The sequence below is a fragment of the Geotrypetes seraphini genome, chromosome 8, assembly GCF_902459505.1.
Source record: "Geotrypetes seraphini chromosome 8, aGeoSer1.1, whole genome shotgun sequence".
Classification (NCBI taxonomy): Eukaryota; Metazoa; Chordata; class Amphibia; order Gymnophiona; family Dermophiidae; genus Geotrypetes; species Geotrypetes seraphini.
The window spans coordinates 192,820,859-192,840,872 of NC_047091.1; the positions used below are offsets into that span (position 1 = coordinate 192,820,859).

At 45.2% G+C, this 20,014-nt stretch overlaps 1 protein-coding gene across 1 annotated transcript in view; it reads right to left on the minus strand.

Moving 5' to 3' along the window:
* TCN2 (transcobalamin 2) overlaps positions 1-18,976 on the minus strand; it is a 38,970-nt gene extending 19,994 nt beyond the window's left edge. The window contains exons 1-5 of the mRNA XM_033957264.1: positions 18,827-18,976; positions 18,468-18,575; positions 12,343-12,532; positions 5,225-5,379; positions 4,913-5,068 (exon numbers count right to left, since the gene is read on the minus strand). Of these exons, the coding sequence (XP_033813155.1) occupies positions 4,913-5,068; positions 5,225-5,379; positions 12,343-12,532; positions 18,468-18,534 (568 nt within the window). The 5' untranslated portion in view covers positions 18,535-18,575; positions 18,827-18,976. The remainder of the gene's footprint in view (positions 1-4,912; positions 5,069-5,224; positions 5,380-12,342; positions 12,533-18,467; positions 18,576-18,826) is intronic.
* Between the last annotated feature and the right edge of the window lie 1,038 nt (positions 18,977-20,014).

Consider the following 20,014-nt stretch of genomic DNA (forward strand, 5'->3'; position numbering starts at 1 on the left):
CACACTGGAGGAACAGGGCAGAAGTAAAGGGCTAGCATTAGGCCAAACAGGGCAATTGCCCTGGGCCCCCAAACCTTTCTGAAGTTGACAGAGGGTCAATCTGCAAGCCAGCTTTGTGGCCCCTTCCCTAGCATTTGCCCTGAGCCCTATCATGTATGTAGGTTCCTGGATTGTTCTGAAGCTTTTTTTAGTTTCCTGTTCGCAGGGTCATTAATAGGCCAGAAAACATTCCCATGGAGTTGTTGCCTTCCTCTTCTTTGCAATAGGGGCTTCTCTATCTGTAGGTTTACTCATGGCCATGAGTAAACCTACAGATAGAGAACTCCATGGGAATGTTTTCTGGCCTATTAATGATCCTGCAAACAGGAAACTAAAAAAAGCTTCAGAACAATCCAGGAACATAAGACTTCCAAGTTAAAATGATCTGATGCTTGGGAGTTGTTATAGATCAACACTTGACCATGAAAAGGCAAGTAGATGCTGTGGTGCAGAAGGGTTATTACACATTGTGGAGGCTGCGTACCATAAAATCAGATTTTGAGTTTCCGGCCTTTAAACTTTTAGTTCAGTCGTTACTTCTAAGTCTTCTCGACTAACATAGAAACATAGAAATAGACGGCAGATAAGGGCTCACGGCCCATCTAGTCTGCCCACCCTAATGTCCCTCCCCTACCTTTGCCCTGTGAATAGATCCCATGTGCCGATCCCATTTGGCCTTAAAATCAGGCACGCTGCTGGCTGTTTGACATGTACCAAGAAAGAGATGGCTAGGCTTAGACTGATTCAGAATACGGGGGTCAAATTAATTTATGGTCTAAAGAAATATGATCATGTGACTCCTTTCAACCATGAGTTGCATTGGCTGCCAGTGGAGGCGCATGTTTGGTTTAAGCTGGGTTGTCTTGGTTACAAAGTTGCCTATGGTATTGCTCCAAACTATATGACCGGTAGATTTCTCATAGCATCCCATAAACATAGGAGAGAATCACATGCATTGTTTAATTTTCCATCTGCTCAAGGTTGTAAGAGCAAGAAATCCTTAGAACATACACTAGCATTTCTATGACAGGAAATTTAAGCCAATGTTGCGGAGTGCTTGCTCTTGCAAGCACTTTAGAACTCAATTGAAAACTCATCTTTTTTCAAAATATTTAGCGAACTAATTTAAATCATCCTTAGGTTATGTTATTTTTAATCTTTTGTTCATGTTATGTATAACATAGACAGATTTCAAACACTGTTTACCCGGGGAGATACCTGTCCCTGCCTCCACTCCCCATATGGCTAAAGCAGTGGGACTGTCCTACAACAAGGTTCTTTTTAGCTTCCGAGAGGAGAGGGATTCCCGGGCATATAAGGTGCAAATGTTCACAGATTGAACTGTATTTTCTATGGATGAAATTCCAGTCACAAAAGAAGGTGCTAATGTCTCTGGGTACTTGTTTATTGAGATAATTTTCAAAGAGGATTTTTTATTAATCTGCATTACCAATAGCTCGCAGCCATCTCAAAAAATTAATCTATTTAGAAGATGATAAAGGCTCCCAGTGATGTTAGTTTGCTGGAGTAAACAGACAGACAGACAAGGACAACCCGGTCGATATTGTATATCTGGATTTTCAGAAGGCGTTTGACAAGGTTCCGCATGAACGACTACTTTGGAAAATTGCAAGCCGTGGAATTGAGGGTGAAATACTCACATGGATTAAAAACTGGCTGGAGCATAGGAAACAGAGAGTGGGGGTAAATGGACAATACTCGAACTGGAAGAGCGTCACCAGTGGGGTGCCGCAGGGCTCGGTGCTTGAACCTGTGCTCTTCAACATCTTTATAAACGATCTGGACATAGGTACGACGAGTGAGTTGATTAAATTTGCGGACGATACGAAGTTATTCAGAGTACTGATTGCAAAGATCTGCAATGTGACATAATCAGGCTCGAGGAATGGGCATCAACATGGCAGATGAGGTTCAACATGGATAAGTGTAAAGTAATACATGTCGGTAACAAAAATCTCATGCACGAATACAGGATGTCCGGGGCGGTACTTGGAGAGACCTCCCAGGAAAGAGACTTGGGAGCTATGATCGACAAGTCGATGAAGCTGTCCACGCAATGTGCGGCAGTGGCGAAATGGGCGAACAGAATGCTAGGAATGATAAAGAAGGGGATCACAAACAGATCGGAGAAGGTCATCATGCCGCTGTACCAGGCCATGGTGCGCCCTTACCTGGAGTACTGCGTCCAGCACTGGTCGCCATACATGAAGAAGGACACAGTACTACTCGAAAGGGTCCAGAGAAGAGCGACTAAGATGGTTAAGGGGCTGGAGGAGTTGCCGTACAGTGAAAGATTAGAGAAACTGGGCCTTTTCTCCCTTGAACAGAGGAGATTGAGAGGGGACATGATCGAAACATTCAAGGTACTGAAGGGAATAGACTTAGTAGATAAGGACAGGTTGTTCACCCTCTCCAAGGTAGGGAGTACGAGAGGGCACTCTCTAAAGTTGAAAGGGGATAGATTGCGTACAAATGTAAGGAAATTCTTCTTCACCCAGAGTGGTAGAAAACTGGAACTCTCTTCTGGAGTCTGTCATAGGGGAAAACACCCTCCAGGGATTCAAGACAAAGTTAGACAAGTTCCTGCTGAACCAGAACGTACGCAGGTAGGGCTAGTCTCAGTTAGGGCGCCGGTCTTTGACCAGAGGGCCGCCGCGTGAGCGGACTGCTGGGCACGATGGACCACTGGTCTGACCCAGCAGTGGCAATTCTTATGTTCTTATACTCACTGTCTGCCTCACACACTTAGCATGCGCAAATGGAGGAGTGGCTTGGTGACTAGAGCTGCTGCCTTAGCACCCTGAGGTTGTGAGTTTGATCCCAACCTACTCCCTGTGACCCTGGGCAAGCCACCTAACCCTCCGTTGCCCCAGGGAAAATACTTGAGAGTACCTGATTACTCTTCAATATATTGTAAAAGGTGGTTAATAAATCCCTCTAAATAAATAACATGGAATGCTTTAGCATGTCCAGCATTAGGCTGTTTTGCAGTGTTAGGAGCGCATGTTTCAAATCTGTGGGGCAGCCTGAGAAAGCGTAAGAAGTGAAGCAGCACAGCAGGGAGAGGAAAGGAACATAAGAATTGCCTTACTGGGTCAGTAGCCCTTTCTCACGGTGGCCAATCCAGGTCACTAGTACCTGGCAAAAACCCAAAGTAGCAACATTCCATGCTACCAATCCAGGACAAGCAGTGGCTTCCCCCATGTCGCCCCCACAGCTGTGAAGGGATGACCGAGTGTAACAGGCTTTTGGTGTCCTTATGGTTGGAAGCTCCAAATTACTACAGCTGGTCCTGCTATTTTCTGCCATCATAAATCATAAGATAAGGTTTGCCAGGAGAGCTTACCTGCACTGCCAGAGACATGCTGTAAATATTCCCCAGGATGTTATGTTATGTTAATCAGGTTTTCTATTCTGCCTTTACCTATTCAGTTCAAGGCTGGATTATATTACATGAGGTTGGGTCAGTTACCCAGGAAGTTACAAAGGACAGTTTGAAACTGACATTCAGTTAGATTATAGTTACAAATACATAATTATAAGTTCAAGAAGGTCATCATTGGCTCATCGTTATGTTCCAGGAGTTTCAGTTTAGAAATGGGCTTTTATAATTACCATTTCTGTTTCTTCATGGTTGGCTCCCTGTCTTGGTACAGAAATGCTTTAAAAAGTTTTCTGAAACTGAGATAGTGGTCATAGGATCATAGTGTAAGTGGTCGTTGGTTCCAGCATTTTGCTAATTGATTTTGGATAGATAAGGTAATTTGCCAGGTAGACTTTATATTGTTGCAAGTTGGGAATTTTAAGTGGAAAAGATTTCTGGTGGAATATCTGTTGGAGGCGCTCTGGAGTAGGATGACCAACTCTGTTAGGTATTTGGTGCAGGGCTGGCATTAGGGGTGGGCAAACAGAGCAATTGCACTGGGCTCCCATGTCACTGGGGGCCCCAAACCTGTCTGAAGTTGAAAAAGGAACAACCTGCAAGCAAGCTTTGGGGGCCCCCTTCTTAGAGTCTGCCCTAGCTCCTGGTTGGAGACATTGCCTAATTTAAACTTGATCCTTGCGGTTATGGGCAGCCAATGAAGCTTCATTTTCTAGGGCTGTAGATGTTCCAATTTCCATAATCCATATATGAATCTTACTGCTGGATTTTGAATCAGTTGTAGACGCAATAGCAATGTTTTAGAGCAAAGAACCAGTGTTACCTTACAGTCGAGAAAGGATTAGGGATTGCCCTAAAATTCAGAAAGCCTCTGTTTCGAAGTATTTTCTGATGGATCTTAGCTGTCTCATTACAAGGAAAGATTGTTTCATTATTGATTGTATGTGGCTCTTCATGGATAGGTGGTTATCAATTTCTACTCCTAAGATTCGGGATTGTTGTTCTAATGGAAAATCTGTGTCATCCACTGTAATCCTTGGAGTGTAGTGTGGGCCAGGTGAGGGTCTTAGCCAAAGGAATTTGGTTTTGTTCTTATTTAGTTTGAGGCAGTGGGTTGAGGTTCAGTTTAGAGAATGACACAGGGACAAATTTGTTCCCGTCCCTGCAGGATCTATCTCCATCCCCATCCCATCCCCTTGAGTTCTGTCCCGGTCCCTGCCCCATCCCTGCAAGGTCTATCCTCATCTGCGCAAGCCTCAAACACTTACTCATAAGTGTTCGAGGCTTGTGCAGATGAGGACAGAGCTTGCTGAGATGGGGCGGGTACAGGCTAGGGATGGAGATAGATCCCAGGGGGGGTCAAATTTGTCCCTGTATCATTCTCTAGTCCAGTTTTCTATGATTTGGACACATTTTCTGACAGTGGTGAGGGTGTTGGCTAATGCTGTCTGCTTCTGAGAGCCCTCTTACCGACTGAAGTGTAATGGTTATGGCTGAATTTGTCATGTTGTTGAGCATGGAGTAATTTCTCAATCACATGGAGATCGATCTTCTTGTGAGACAGGCAGAGGCTGAGCACACCCAGGCTGTACTGGTAATAGTTGGACATGGGGAATCCTGTCAACCCTGAAACCAAGGGAGAAGAGCCTGGATAAGAAAGAGGTTTTCTACCTTCCATAGAAAGGAGTGGGAGATCAGCAGGGGAGAAGGGAAGGGTTATGAGAAGAGAGAGGCACATAAAGGAGAAAGCGCCTCTCTTATTCCCTCCCCCAGCTTTTTTACCAATCTGCTGCTTCTCGTCATGGAGCAGGTGCTTTAGCTGAGTGATAAGTCTCTTGTTTGGAAGAGTCTCTATATCCTCACAGGATGCTCTCAGCGCCAAGATGTACAGTGCGAGCAGTCCCGTGCCTGGCTCTTCCTGTTTGGAGTGTTTCGAGCTAAAAAAGAAGGGGAAACACAATTAGTGGTAAGAGAAGAAAGAGAGAAGGGAGAAAGGATAGAAAGTAGTATATGGCACATAATTGCAGCAGACAAAGATGAAGCTAGGGAAAGGGGTTGGGACATGTACAACCACACTTAAAGCAGTTTACACACAGGTACTTCAAGCATTTTCCCCATCTGTCCCGGTGGGCTCACAGTCTATTTAATGTACCTGGAGCAGTGACTTGGCCAGATGTATGTGTGTGCTCTCCTCATGGGGTATTTTCAGGTGGATGTCACTGCGGGTTCATGCAGCTTCACGGATGTGTTGACGTGTGCAGGTACATCTACTGAGCTTGCTGAAGTGCATGAACCGTAGTGGCAGCCTATTCTGATGGTGATATGAGAGTGCCAAATTAACTAAGTATTCTTCTGGAGCATGAAATGGGTCTGGTCCTCTCAGTACCCACTTTGATCTAGAAGTACAGGATGACTGCACCTTCAAAACAGAATCCCGAATTTCTGTAACAGTCTGGAAATAAATATTGAAGCAAGTTTCAGTGGAGATTCGGAGGTGTACGCGTTGGTCTTCATCCAGTCCATATACATAGTATCAAAACATTAGTATGGCTTCCTAAAAAAAACCAAAACATCCCTGGTAAGAGATTTGGAGTGTCCCCCAAAACTCCCCTTCCTTGGGCACTCCGACACCATTTAGATGCTGTTGTTGCAGCAAGATGATGCAATTGGAGTGGCGCCCGCATGTTTTCTCTCTGCTGGTCTGCACTGGAAAGCCTTGGTATCTGGCTCTAGTAGGCTGCAAGCTCTCTGCAGATAGTCTTAAAAGTAAGCTGCAAAATGATGAGGTTCACAGACAAAAGTAGATTGTTATACTGGATATGAGGAACCATCACAGGATCCTTCCTGTGAGGCACTTATAGCTGAATTTTTCTGGTCATCTTCCCCCCACCCCACCTTTACTGTTCAGTAGGTTAGCCTGAGAGCAATAATGCTCTCCAGAAGGTCTGATCTAAAGGGTCATGAGTGTATCCATTTGCAGTCTCATTTCAGAACAGTGACTTTGAATACCGGATCTCTGGTTTTCTGCCTATTAGGCCTGGGACAGGGGGACTGAATAGGTCTCATTTTGCTCTTCTTTTTTCCTTTTCTGGTGTCCCTTTCTTTGCGATCTGTATTTTCTTTTGTCTTTCTTTATAATGATCATAATTCTGTTTTTAGTTTTGAATTTTTGTTAGATTATATTTTTATATTATTAATTTAGTCTGTATGCTACATTAGGAAAGTCACTTAAGCAAATTCTTTTAATAAACTAAACTCTCTCCTTTCTTGCTTGTTGGCAGTTTTACGGGTCTTGCCGCATCTGGTCAGATAGAACTAACGTATCAGCCATCATGCTGTGGCTTTCATCAGGGTGTACTGTCAGGTGTGCAGTTTGTCTTTATTGGGTCAGAATACTGCAGTTCATTGCTTTATAGGTTGAGTAAATTGGACCATATTAATCCATATCTTCATCAACTGCATTGACTTCCATCGAAACAAGAAGCTTGTTTAGATTTGGCTGCATTTGTTATAAGGTTCTTTATGACCTGATTCCAAGTTATTTAGTAGATCCACTTGCTTGTTGCATGCCAGTAGTATAATGGGTACACCTCATGTCAAAATGATTGACAGCTGTCAGAGATAAGGATCGACCAATCAGCGTTCACTTCCGGGTTAAGCCCCGCCCATTGTCCCGCCTTAGTCTCTGCCCATGCCCCACCCCTCCCATAGGAATGAATGGGGTAGCCCCGCCCATGGCCCTGCCCCACTCATCACCTAAGCCCCGCCCCTCCCATAGGAATGAATGGTGGTAGCCCCGCCCATGGACTCACCCCTCAAGCCCCGCCCCTCCCATTGCCCCGCCCCCTCATGTCCCGCCCCGGAAATGCACTTTTTGATGACATCGCCGGAAATGAGGGCGTGTTTGACCCCAGAAATACGCTTTCTGATGACATCACCGGAAATGGGAGTGCCTGCCCCTACCGGAAATGCGCTTTTCTGATGACATAGGCGGAAATTGTGTAAATGAAGCGACGGAAATGCGCTTTTCTGACCACGTAGGCGGAAATAGGGTAAATGACGTGGCGGAAATGCGCTTTTCTGACCACGTAGGCGAAAATAGGGGAAACAGACTTAGTCAAAACCCCCACCCGGAAATGATGTGGCCAGAAAAGAAGCGTCTTTATTTTAACAGTTTTTAGTTAAAAGACAGGGTTTAAGAGCTCACGGATAGAGCAGATCACAAAACAAAAGGCATTCACAAAATCTTTCCTGCTTTTAAAACAGAGCAGGGGCAGAAACAAACGAGAAAAGGTTGCATTTGCTTTTAACACACTTTTCAGTAGGAATTCTGAGCTAATGGTTAATGGGCCAGCTCCCCTATTGTCATGGTAACAGCTGATAAGCCCCTTGCAGCACCCCTCCCCTGATAAAGCCAAGGGGGAGAGAGGTGGAGGTGTGTTTAAACATGTCTGAACTTGTCCCGGCCTCCTACTGTTGTCTTAACAATCTGAAAAAAAACCAAAAGCAGCTGTCACCTAACAGGGCTCTGTTAAAAAGGCAGAGCTATGAAAGAATCTTTATTGAAGCAAATTTATTATGATCCATACGCGGCAGGAAGCTATGGAGGCATTACCCCTCTACTTCAAGCGGCTAAAAAGAGTGATATAACAGTCCGGAGAAAAGATGTGGTGGATTGGATCACCGGTCAAAACGCATACAATTTACACAGACCGGCTAGAATCCATTTTAAAAGAAATAAAACAATTGTGTCGGAAGTTGAAGTGGCAAAGTGACTTAGTCGACATGTCAGCCTTTGCCCGTTATAACAACGGTTACAAATACATCTTAACGGTAATAGATATCCTGTCAAAATATGCATGGGTCGTTTCTTTAAAAACAAAAACTGGTCATGAAGTCACCGAAGCCTTTGAAACAATATTTAATTTAGGGCGTACACCTGAAAAACTTCAAACAGACAAGGGTAAAGAATTTTTAAATAAGTCTCTGAAGAATTTATTAAAACAAAAAGGTGTTAGCCATTTTATGACCCATAATGATGTTAAAGCAGCTGTAGTGGAAAGATTTAACAGGACTTTAAAATCCAAAATGTGGAGATATTTTACAGCCCATAATACCTTTACTTATCAAGACGTCCTACAGGCTATAGTGCACAGCTATAATTATAGTTTTCACAGAACGATACAGGCGAGGCCTGTAGACAGTGTTCCCGCTAAGCTGCGCTGGGGTGCGCTGGCGCACAAAATATTACCTCGCAGCGCACAAGTTTCTCGTCACAGCGCACACAGTGTAGAGCACAGTTCTTCAACCGCCGGTCCGCAAACAAAATCTTGCCGGTCCGCGAAGGATTCTGTCCCCGCCGCAACGAAAGGCCGACGTCAGCTGACTTGCAACTTCCTGTTGCAGTCGCTGTGCCGGGACTCCTGCCTTCGCCGGGACTCCTGCCTTCCACCGCGTTTGCCTCCTGCCTTGTCTCCGCACCTCCAGACCAGCAGCGGCAGCTGTGTATGCTTTTAACTTCGGCACAGAGCTGCCCCTAATCAATAGTTTAGCGCGGTTTCATAAGGCAGCCTCGGGGCCTTTGCTAGGCCGGCCCACATCGCATCATCGAAGCGGGCCGGCTATCAAAGGCCCCGAGGCTGCCTCATGAAACCGCGCTAAACTATTGATTAGGGGCAGCTCTGTGCCGAAGTTAAAAGCATACAGAGCTGCCGCTGCTGGTCTGAACTCTTGGGCCGCTGAAGGAGGGCAAAAAGCAGCTGTCCTGGAGGTTTCCCTTCCTCTCGCCTTTACAGGTTCCTTTTTTCCACCTTTTTTTTTTTCCTTCAAACGGCAACGGGCCCCAGCATCGACATCAATCAAGTAAGTTCCACTGTCAATCAAGCGGTTCTGCTCGGCCAAAGCTTCCCCTGTGACATGAGCCACCCTCAGGGGAAAGAAAGTGACCCACAAAGGTGAGGGGAAGGGGGGCAGATGATGGAAGTTGGGGGGGGGGGGAGAGAGAGAGAGAGAGAGAAGGGGCAGATGATGGAATGGAGGAGATGAGAGAGAGAGAGAAGGGGCAGATGATGGAATGGAGGAGATGAGAGAGAGAGAGAAGGGGACAGATGATGGAAGTGAGAAGAAGGGAGAGAGAGCAGAAGGCAGATGGATGTCAGTTGAGAAGGGAGAGCAGATGCTGAATGGAAGTGGGGAAAGAACACATACTGGATGGAAGGAGGAGATAAATAAAGGGGGAAGAAAATAGTAAGATAATGGAGGGGTGAGGGAAAGGGGTGACAAGCTGTGTGTAGACACAGTGAAAAGAGGGAAACGGGACTAAATAGTAAGAAAGAATTTAATTTAGATGGAGGCAGAAAATAGAGAAGGAAGACCAGAGAAGAAAAGGGAAGAGAGAGCAGAGAATGATCAGATCTGAGTGGAGGAAATGAGAAGAGAGATATGCTAAAAACCACAGGGGGGAGGGAAGGATAGAGATGCCAGACCATGAGGGGAACAGAAGGAAGATGATGGATGCTAGACCAAATTGGGGGGTGGGGGGGGGCAGGAGGAGAGATGGCAGGGAAAGACAGACAGTGAATGGAAGGGGCAGATGCTGGACTGAAGAGACAGAGAAGGTTATCATGCTGCTGTACCGGGCCATGGTACGCCCTCACCTGGAGTACTGCGTCCAGCACTGGTACTTTAAGAAGGACACGGTACTACTCGAAAGGATCCAGAGAAGAGCAACTAAAATGGTTAAGGGGCTGGAGGAGTTGCCGTACAGCGAAAGATTAGAGAAACTGGGCCTCTTCTCCCTTGAGCAGAGGAGATTGAGAGGGGACATGATAGAAACATTCAAGGTACTGAAGGGAATAGACTTAGTAGCTAAGGCAGGGAGAACGAGAGGGCACTCTCTAAAGTTGAAAGGGGATAGATTCCATACAAACGTAAGGAAGTTCTGTGGTAGAAAGCAACATATTTATTTGGCTCATAACTTGCTGGCGCCCGATATTTTTAGCTCACAGTGAAAAAAGTTTGCTCACAACACCCGCCCGCTTAGAGGGAACACTGGATGTGACACCCTCAAACTCTTTGCAGATTTGGAAAACAGTCTACGGCAGTAACATCAAATGCGATCCCACCAAGGATCTCTTAATGAAAGGAGACCATGTAAGGCTATCAAAACTTAAAGGAAGATTTCAGAAAGGTTACGAACAAACATGGACGGATGAAATATTTATAATAAAAGATGTTTTAAACAGGGGTCAGAGAACAATATACAAGATACAGGATTACGATAGCGAAGCTATACAAGGTTCTTTTTATCCTGAAGAATTACTAAAAGTCAAGCCTCTAGAGGACAGAATATACCATATCGAAAAGGTTCTAAAGGTAAAAGGAGGGGGTAAGAACAAAATTTGTCTCGTGAAATGGAAGGGGTGGCCTGATAAATTTAACAGTTGGGTGAAGGCCTCAGAGATTCAAGACATCTGATTTTGTCTTTTGAAGCAGCACAAAGAGAAAAAAACCCAAAATGAATGACGGTGGCTCTTATATCACATTGCCTAGCAATGCTTCGGCAGCTATGTTTCCCCATAATACCAGCTCTAATTTCACCATACAAATAGCTAGGCCTTTGGACTTACAGGGTCCGTGGGAAGCGGGGCTGGTGGAAATACAATACCCACATAGTTGGGAAAATATTAAGGAAGACATAAAGTATGTTGTCACCTCTGCAGAAGCAAATGTACGCCAATTTACAATCCAGAGAGGATATTATGCGACCATGGGGAGGTTATTGGATACCATGAATCATGACATTAGAAGCGCCTATGAGTCTGAGAGACCGCCGAGAATCATATATGACCCCAATATGCGAAGAATTCATGTAAAATCAGAGGATAAGTCTGTTATAAAAGTACTTAGAATGAACAATACTTATTTGTTTTGTAAATTTTTTTGGGGGGGGATTGATTCTATGTTTTTAGGATAACTTTGTATATCATGTTTTTTTATTTGGTGTTGTATAATTCTGTATTGAATTGTAATTCATTGATATTGTACAGTTCTTTTAGTATGTTACCCGCATCGAACTGGAAGGTATTGTGGGATATAAATAAAATATATGTTATGTTATAACCCGATGTCATGGGGAGATCATTCTTAAACTCACCAGAGAATTTTCCATTCTATGGGAAAAAGAGACCAACTGATTTTCCCACAATTCAAATTGGTGACCAAGGGACTTTCCTGCCTCATTCACCTCAAGCCCCAACCAATTGGGTTTGAGGATCTACTATATAAAGACAAACTGGAGACCTCGCAGCATACCCTGAAGAAAACCACAGCATGATGGTTGAAATGTCATTTTATTTGACTAGATGCGATGAGACCTAGAGAACTGTAACAAACATGATGCTAGCTGTGGAAGCCTAAGAGAACATATCTCTTCTTTCTCTTTTGCTCTTGTCTGGGATACTTCTCTTCTCCCGTGGTAAACTCTCTCTTTCTTTCTCCTTTCCCTTCCTATTCCCTCAGAGATGTTCTCTTTCCCTTCCCTTCCCCAGAGCACACACACCCTTTTGCTTTTCAGTCTTCCTCATCTTCCAAGGCGCTCTCTCTATTTCAGCTTTCCTTTCCTCCATATCATCCCTTCTTCTCTTCCCTCCCTCCTTCCCACCCGAATACTGTGGTGCCACAATTCTTTCTCTTTGAGTTGCTTTCTTCATGCCACTGTGGCAGTGCTCCGATTTCAGCTCACTTCATCTGGAAGGGTGTCAAATTGATATTATCCTTCAATATATGAATAGTTTTCAGAATACTGAATTTTTCCATTATTAAGAAAACTGGTGACGTGCAGGAGGGCTTGTGAGATGCAGAATCCAGGACAATGAAGCACTAAAGTGAGAGGCAGTTACCTGCTGGTCGTCGGCTGGAAGACCGCTCTCAGTTTCTGGAGGTAATGTGCCTCCTGTTCCAGGTTGTGCTCATCAGACAGGCGTAGCCCCAGGTGCACACTGGGGTTTGGAGGTTGGTAGGCATCCTCGGTAGATCTCAGCAGCTTCAGACTCAGCGACTGGATCAAAAGAGCATCATCCCCATAGAGCTCTTAATAGGAAGGACAGAACACAAAGAATATTTGACACCTGAATCTGTGGAATTTCAACTATGCCCTCAGTCAAGTTTAGTCACTGCACCCTCGGACTGACAGGTGGGAAAGGCAGAGGTAATATTCTGGTTTTAAAGATTGTCCACTCGATATTCAGTTACATTTCACTGACCAGGATGGCTCCTGGCCAGTTAAACAGCATTTGGCTGGCTAAGTGGTAATACTGAGGGGGAGATGGCTGGTTATCTTCACTGAATATTACTGCTTAGCGGCTAAAACTTAGCTGCTATATCATGCAACAGCTGCCGATTTTAAATGCTGACCGGCCAAGTTTAGCAGCCAAATTGGGCTTCCCAAATTGCTGGTCTATCTTTGGCTGCTATAATTTAACTGGCCAGTGCTTAAAATTGACTTAGTTGTCTAAGTTTGAGCCGGTTAAAAATAGTCCAGATATCACCAGAAATGGCCTGCAGTCTTGATTGTAATATAGAGGACAAGGCCTCAAGCAGGGCTTCTCAACCCAGTTCTCAGGAAACACCAAGCTGGTCAGGTTTTCAGGATACCTACAATGAATATGGATGAGATAGGCTGGCATGCAAATCTATTTCACGCATATTCATTGCGGATAGCCTGAAAACCCGACTGACTGGGTGTGGCTCAAGGGCTGGGTCAAGAAGCCTTGGCCTAGTGGTTATTGCAGTGGGCTGAGAACCTGGGTTCAATTTTCACTGAGACTGTCTGTGATTCTGAGTAAATCACTTAACCCTCCATTGCTTGGCGTACATAAATGAGGGAGCGAGAAAGTACTTGCATATAATATATGTAAACTGCTCTGGTTGTACCAAAGAAAGGCACTGTTTCGAATCCATGACTCTTTACCCTGTAATATTTCTGTCCTATAAGAAAGACACTTTCTTCTGAGCTCATGAATGACTTATATCTCATTTCAGTGAGAAGGGAGTGATGCAGCCATCTTTTTCCTATTTGTCCTCCTGTTGTGCACATCTGTGACAGTTTTACAGTTCTCAGGAGCTAACATGACAATGGACAAATGTACAGTGCTGTTGCTTCACCAAAATCACACTTATATGATCTGCAAACAAAATGGCTGCCTCAAAGTCGTCTGGATAGGGAAGTACAATCTAATATTAACGGAAACCTCTCCCCTTCCCCCTCCCCGTGATTCAGCTTCAGACTTGAAGACTGACATAATTCAAAAACTTGGGATGTTTTAGAATGTAAGAATCAGTCTGACACTTCTGTGGTTTTTAATCCTTCCATCTGTTGCTCTAGACTTTTCTGGTGTCTTATGGCCTTAGAATTTATCCTCTGAAGTTATCTAGATTTCCTTTAGCGGCACTATAAAAGGTTCAAAGAAGAGCAACCAAGATGGTAAAGGGGATGGAACTCCTCTCATATGAGGAAAAACTAAAAAGATTAGGGCTCTTCAGCTTGGAAAAGAGATGGCTGAGAGGAGATATGATTGAAGTCTACAAAAACCTGAGTGGAGTAGAACGGGTACAAGTGGATCAATTTTTCACTCCATCAAAAATTACAAAGACTAGGGGACACTCGATGAAGTTACAGAGAAATACTCTTAAAACCAATAGGAGGAAAAATTTTTTCACTCAGAGAATAGTTAAGCTCTGGAACACGTAAGAGCAGATAATGTAGCTGGTTTTAAGAAAGGTTTGGACAAGTTCCTGGAGAAAAAAGTCCATAGTTTGTTATTAAGACACGGGGGAAGCCACTGTTTGCCCTGGATCGGTAGCATGGAATGTTGCTACTCCCTGGGTTTTGGCCAGGTACCAAGAACCTGGATTGGCCTCTGTGCGAACAGGCTACTGGGCTGATGGACTATTGGTCTGACCCAGTAAGGCTATTCTTATGTTCTTATGTCAGGCTCTAACTGTATGCGTAAATTATAGAATGCTAGAACTTACAGATAATATAGTAAATGTCAGCAGATAAAGACCTGTTTGGTCCATCCAGTCTGACCAACAAGGTGGCCATAACTGAATCTGACCCTCTGCCAAAGTTGCACTTATTCACGATTAAACTCTGATATACTTAATTTCTATCCCTCCCTGCTAATTTTGGGGTACCAACCATGGAAGATTGCTACATCCCAACTTCTGGAGTTGCCATTGAAGCCCACTCCAGCCTCTATCCTGATCTGTCTCTGCTTTTTACGAGACCCAGACCATAGAAGTCTACCGGCATTGATCTTACTTCTCAATTTCTGATATGCTGTTACAGCTCACTCCACTTAAGAGGCATTTAAGTTTTGCTTTCATTGGATTCCATCCTTTCTCTACATCGGGATCTTCAGTGTCTATCCAATGCATCCTTGAATGCTGTGCTTAGGTAGTAGCTGGACACTAAGCGGCATTCTATAACTTTTGTGCACATAAATATAAAGGGATATGTACAAAGGGGGAGCTTACAGGGATCCCACAATTTCACACATACCTTACAGAATACGATACGCTATACACTAAAGTGCTGCATTTTAGGCACATGCATTTACGCCTGATTTTGACATGGTGTAAATATGGGGATTTTAATGGTGATTTATGCTAGTATTTTATACCAGAGTCTGGACATAGAGGCTGACCAAGTTATTTTTTTCATTTTCAGCTGAATCCAAAATGGACATCAAAACTGTCTGAAAGCTTTTGTCCAAAACCAAAAAAATCATGTTTGGTTGTGTGACTATGAACCAGTGAGGACTGCAGGGATTGTCTCCTAAACCCAAAGTATCCAAGCCAGAATAAAATAAAATACTTCAAATAATGAAAGACTATTTTTCCTACAAGTAAAATAGCTTCCGCCTACAGACTATAGCTAATGAAAACAGAAATGAAAAACCATAGGGGGCATAATCAAAAAACCATCTAAGTCCCTTTTTGGCCTAAGGCCTTAAACGTTGAAAGCAGAAGCAGGGAAAATGTCCATAACCAAAAAAAACATCCTTTTTTTGATAATGGCCTGCCTCTACATTCAGCTGTTTAAATGCCCAGACCACCACTACGTCTACACTTATCCCCCCACGACGTCTACACTTATACCCCATAATGAACCAAAAACGCCTAAGCCCCAAACGTCCAACACAAGGGCTTTTAGGCGAAGGAGGAGCCAGTCCTTCGCCTAAAAGCTGGATTCTGTAACCGCTGTCTGTCAAAAACAATACCGGTTACAGAATCCCCCCCACCTTAAAACGATCCGGGCAGGAGGGAACCCAAGCCCTCCTGGCCCACAGCAAAACACCCGACTATGTTCAGGGCAAGAGGGAGCCCAAGCCCTCTTGCCCAGCGGCACCCCCGGAGGGGCCTAAGACTCCTGGGCCTATTCTAGTTGGCCCAGGTGCCTTAGGCCCCACCTGTGGGCGGGGTTTCAGACGCCTGGGCCAATGCGGCCCCATTCTGCAGCCGGCTGGCCTGCCGGATGGGCGGTTTGGCACCCATCTGTCTGGCCAACATGTTACAGGTATGGGGGGTGGGATTGGGGGTGGGGAGGGTTGTGGGGTCAGCAGGGGGTCGCAGGTCGGCGGGGGGGGGGGGGCCGATCGGGGGTTCGGGGATCAGCGGTCGAGGGCAGGAGGGGTTGGGCTCCCTCCTGCCCAATCATGTAGGGGGGTGGGGGACGAGAGGCCAAGAAGGATTGGGCTCCCTCCTGGCCTGATCGTAATCGGCGGGTGCCCTCTTGCCCCGCGGCACCCACCAATGAGCATCTGAGCTGTTACCGCCGCAGCCAGCCGCTTTTTCTATGTTTCTATCTTACAATCCCTGGGTGTAATTAGGGCAGAAGCGATGTCCCACTCATGACAAACATTTTGAGAGCAGAGCAGCACCACTAAGGCAGGCCCAAGGGGAAATACAGGTCGGAGGGAGGGGGTCTTGGAGGAGAAGCAACTTCTCTTCAGGATGGAGGAGGGGGGAGAAGGGTGCAAGACACAAATTTTGGGCTTCCGCAAAAACCTTCTTGCATATTTTTAGCTGAAACTGAAAATAAAGCCAAAAAATGAAATAACATTAAAGCCAAAATCAAAACCAGATAGAAAACAGATTTGGGGCTGGAAATTGGTCAGCCTCCTATTACTTATTTCTATAGCACTACCACATGCACGCAACGCTGCACAGAATCACAGCGTCTGGATGCCCAGCCATCAGAGAATTAGCACTTTATGTGTGGCATCTTGGTGCTTAACTTCTGGCATCCTCATAAAGAATTGTCTCCTACAAGGGCACTCAACTCAATAAGTGCAGTGTAGGAGGAACAAACACCAGCTACGGAGTGCAGGAAAGGCCTAGTGATTGGAACAGCTGCCTCAGCACCCTGAGGTTGTGAGATCAATTCCCACTGCAGCTTCCTGTTACTTTGGACAAGTCACTTAACACTTAAGAACATTAGAATAGCGTCACTGGGTCAAGCCCAGTAGCTAATCCAGGTCCCTAGTACCTGGCCAAAACCCAAAGAGTAGCAACATTCCACGCTGCTGATCCAGGGCAAGCAGTGTCTTAATAACAGACTATGGACTTTTCCTCCAGGAACTTGTCCAAACCTTCCTTAAAACCAGCTATGCTATCCGCTCTTACCACATCCTCTGGCAACGCATTTCAGAGCTTAACTACTCTCTGAGTGAAAAAAATTTCCTCCAATTGGTTTTAAAAATATTTCCCTGTAACTTCATGTCTCCTCCCTGGAAAAGTGGAGACTTAGAGGAGACATGATAGAAACCTTCAAAATCCTGAGGGGCATAGAGAAAGTGGACAGGGACAGATTTTTCAGACTGTGGGGAACCACAAATACAAGGGGTCACTCGGAGAAATTGAGAGGGGACAGGTTTAGAACAAATGCTAGGAAGTTCTTTTTTACCCAGAGGGTGGTGGACACATGGAACGCGCTTCCGGAGGTTGTGATAGCCCAGAGCACATTGCAGGGTTTCAAGGAAGGTTTAGACAAGTTCCTAAAAGATAAGGGGATTGAGGGTTACAGATAAAAAGAAGAGGTAGGTTACAGAAATGGACAGGAACCACATCACAGGTCATAGACCTGATGGGCCGCCGCGGGAGCGGACCGCTGGGCGCGATGGACCTCTGGTCTGACCCAGTAGTGGCAACTTCTTATGTTCATCGAGTGTCCCCTAGTCTTTGTAGTTTTTAACAGAGTGAAAAATTGATCCACTTGTACCCATTCTACTCCATTCAGGATTTTGTAGACTTCAGTCATATCTCCCCTCCGCCGTCTCTTTTCCGTTTTAGTCTTTCCTCATACGAGAGGAATTCCATCCTCTTCATCATCTTGGCCGCTCTTCTTTGAATGGTTCATTGCTCCAGACACAAAATAAGGATCTGTCTAAAATATGTAAACTTAGATTTTTTGTTAAAAAAAAAAAAGAGGATGCCTGGCCCCACCCCCTTCCGCCCATAGCCCCAGCCCCACACAAACCTCATCTCTTCAGGGCCGCATCTGCGGATGTGACATGATGACATCACATGCATGTGCGCATCTATGTGACGTCGTCATGTCGCATCCAGGCATGCTCAGATGCTCTCTAGACACGGCTCTGAGCTCAATGCTTTTCAAAATCCGGACAAACTGCTGGGTTTTGAAAACCCATCCCAATGCTCGGACAGTCCGGGTAAATCCAGACTTCTGGTAACCCTAAGTAAACTGCCCCATCCATCCCCTTTACCCTGTTAGCACGAAGCCTCTGATATTAGCAAAGGGAAGTAGGAGTCGTTCTGTCTTTAAACCTTGTGTGGTTATGACTTTAGTGCTGGGGACAAGCAGCTGTTGCTCTGCTCTGCTCGACTCTGTCTTTCCTTAAAAGCACCTTCCGCTGACAGAGATGCTGGAATTGTCGAGCTGCCCATTTGGGCCATAGCTCAGAGAACTACCCACCTAGCTATCCCACTGCCCATCACTTACCGTCTAACTGCACCGGGACAGAAAGAGCCTGGAAACAGAGAAGACACAGCAGCCACCTTCGCGCCATGATCTACGCTGGGGTGTTGTAGGAGAAGCTTTGAGGAGCCCCTGAAAGAGAAGCACAGATTCCTTCATGCACAGAAAACTGATCACATGCAGCATGCCACCTAAAACCCCGAGAAATAAGATTGTTATCAAGAATTCTGGTTAAATTATAAGTTCATTTCTCATCTCCCATTCCCCTGGTCAGCTTTGTCCACTGCCTTCATTTCCATGCTGGATAGCAGGACCCAGAGAAAGAGGGGGAAAGCTGAAAAAGAAAGTAAAACAGGCCCAGGGATCTAAGGAGCAAGCCAAACCTCTGTCTGCTGCTGCTGGCGCTGGGACTGGACTTTGCTTCCCTTTCAGCTCACATGACTGCTGTGCTGAAGTCAGCAGGGGAGACAGGGCTGGACCAGCAGAGCTTCCCCTTTCTTAACCTTTGAGATTTTTAACTCTTAGAAGTTGCCAAAGCGGTGCAGTGTCTGAAAATAGAATGACAAAACAGGAAGTGTGTGTGGATCCAGCCTGGATACTGTTTTTTTCTCTGTGCTTTATATGGGGCCGTGAGGAGTCACAGGGAGCTGCAGTAGGAACTGAGGTGCTGAGGGAGCTACTCCAACCCCCACTCCTCTGGGTCCTAGGGTGAATGATTTATTTACTTGGATTTAATAACCGCCTTTTCATGAAGATTTTCACCCATAAGAGCATAAGAATTGTTGCTGCTGGGTCAGACCAATGGTCCATCCTGCCCAGCAGTCCACTCACGCGGCAGCCCCAAGGTCAAGACCAGGGCTCCAAATGACTCCAGTCTCACTTTGTCTTGGCAGTTTACAATTCATTGAACTCTTAAGTATTGTCCCTATCTAACCCTGGGGCAATGGAGGTTAAGTGCTGGGATCAAAGTCGCAGCAGCTCTAACCACCAGGCCATTCCCTACTTGCAGCCCAGGACAAGATGATTCACAGCAAGCATAAAAAGAGACAAACTAATACAACCAACAGTTGTAGATTCTGACAGGAAGAGCTAGAAACTGTTGCTCACCTTGGTGACAACCGAAACTTGTTACACAACAAGGTGGCAGATCTCATTCCTTGGAAGTCAGATTGCTGGAAAAGCTTTGAGATTATGTTCCTTAGAGAACTGTGGAAAATGAAAAGGTTATGATCACTTGAGACATCCCTGTCCCCTCTGATAAAAAGAGAAAACATTAGGATGGTATTTATCAGAGCTATCGGTGCCAAGCGATTACTCTGCGAATCGCACGGAGGTGGAAGATCCTCAAGTACCAAGAAAATGTGGCAGAAAGATGCAGAAACATTTCCCATCATTGTAGGTGCCCACAGAGCTTGATCAAAAATAATTTCCAAGCGTACCTGGATAAGTTGCCTTATATCTCTTACCAATACTCCCTGTAAGGAATGGCCAGGTGCGTGTAAATTTTTCTCATGTGAGTGACAAATTCTAAAGCCCAACAGTTTCCCAGATTTGCAAGTATTTTTGTGAGC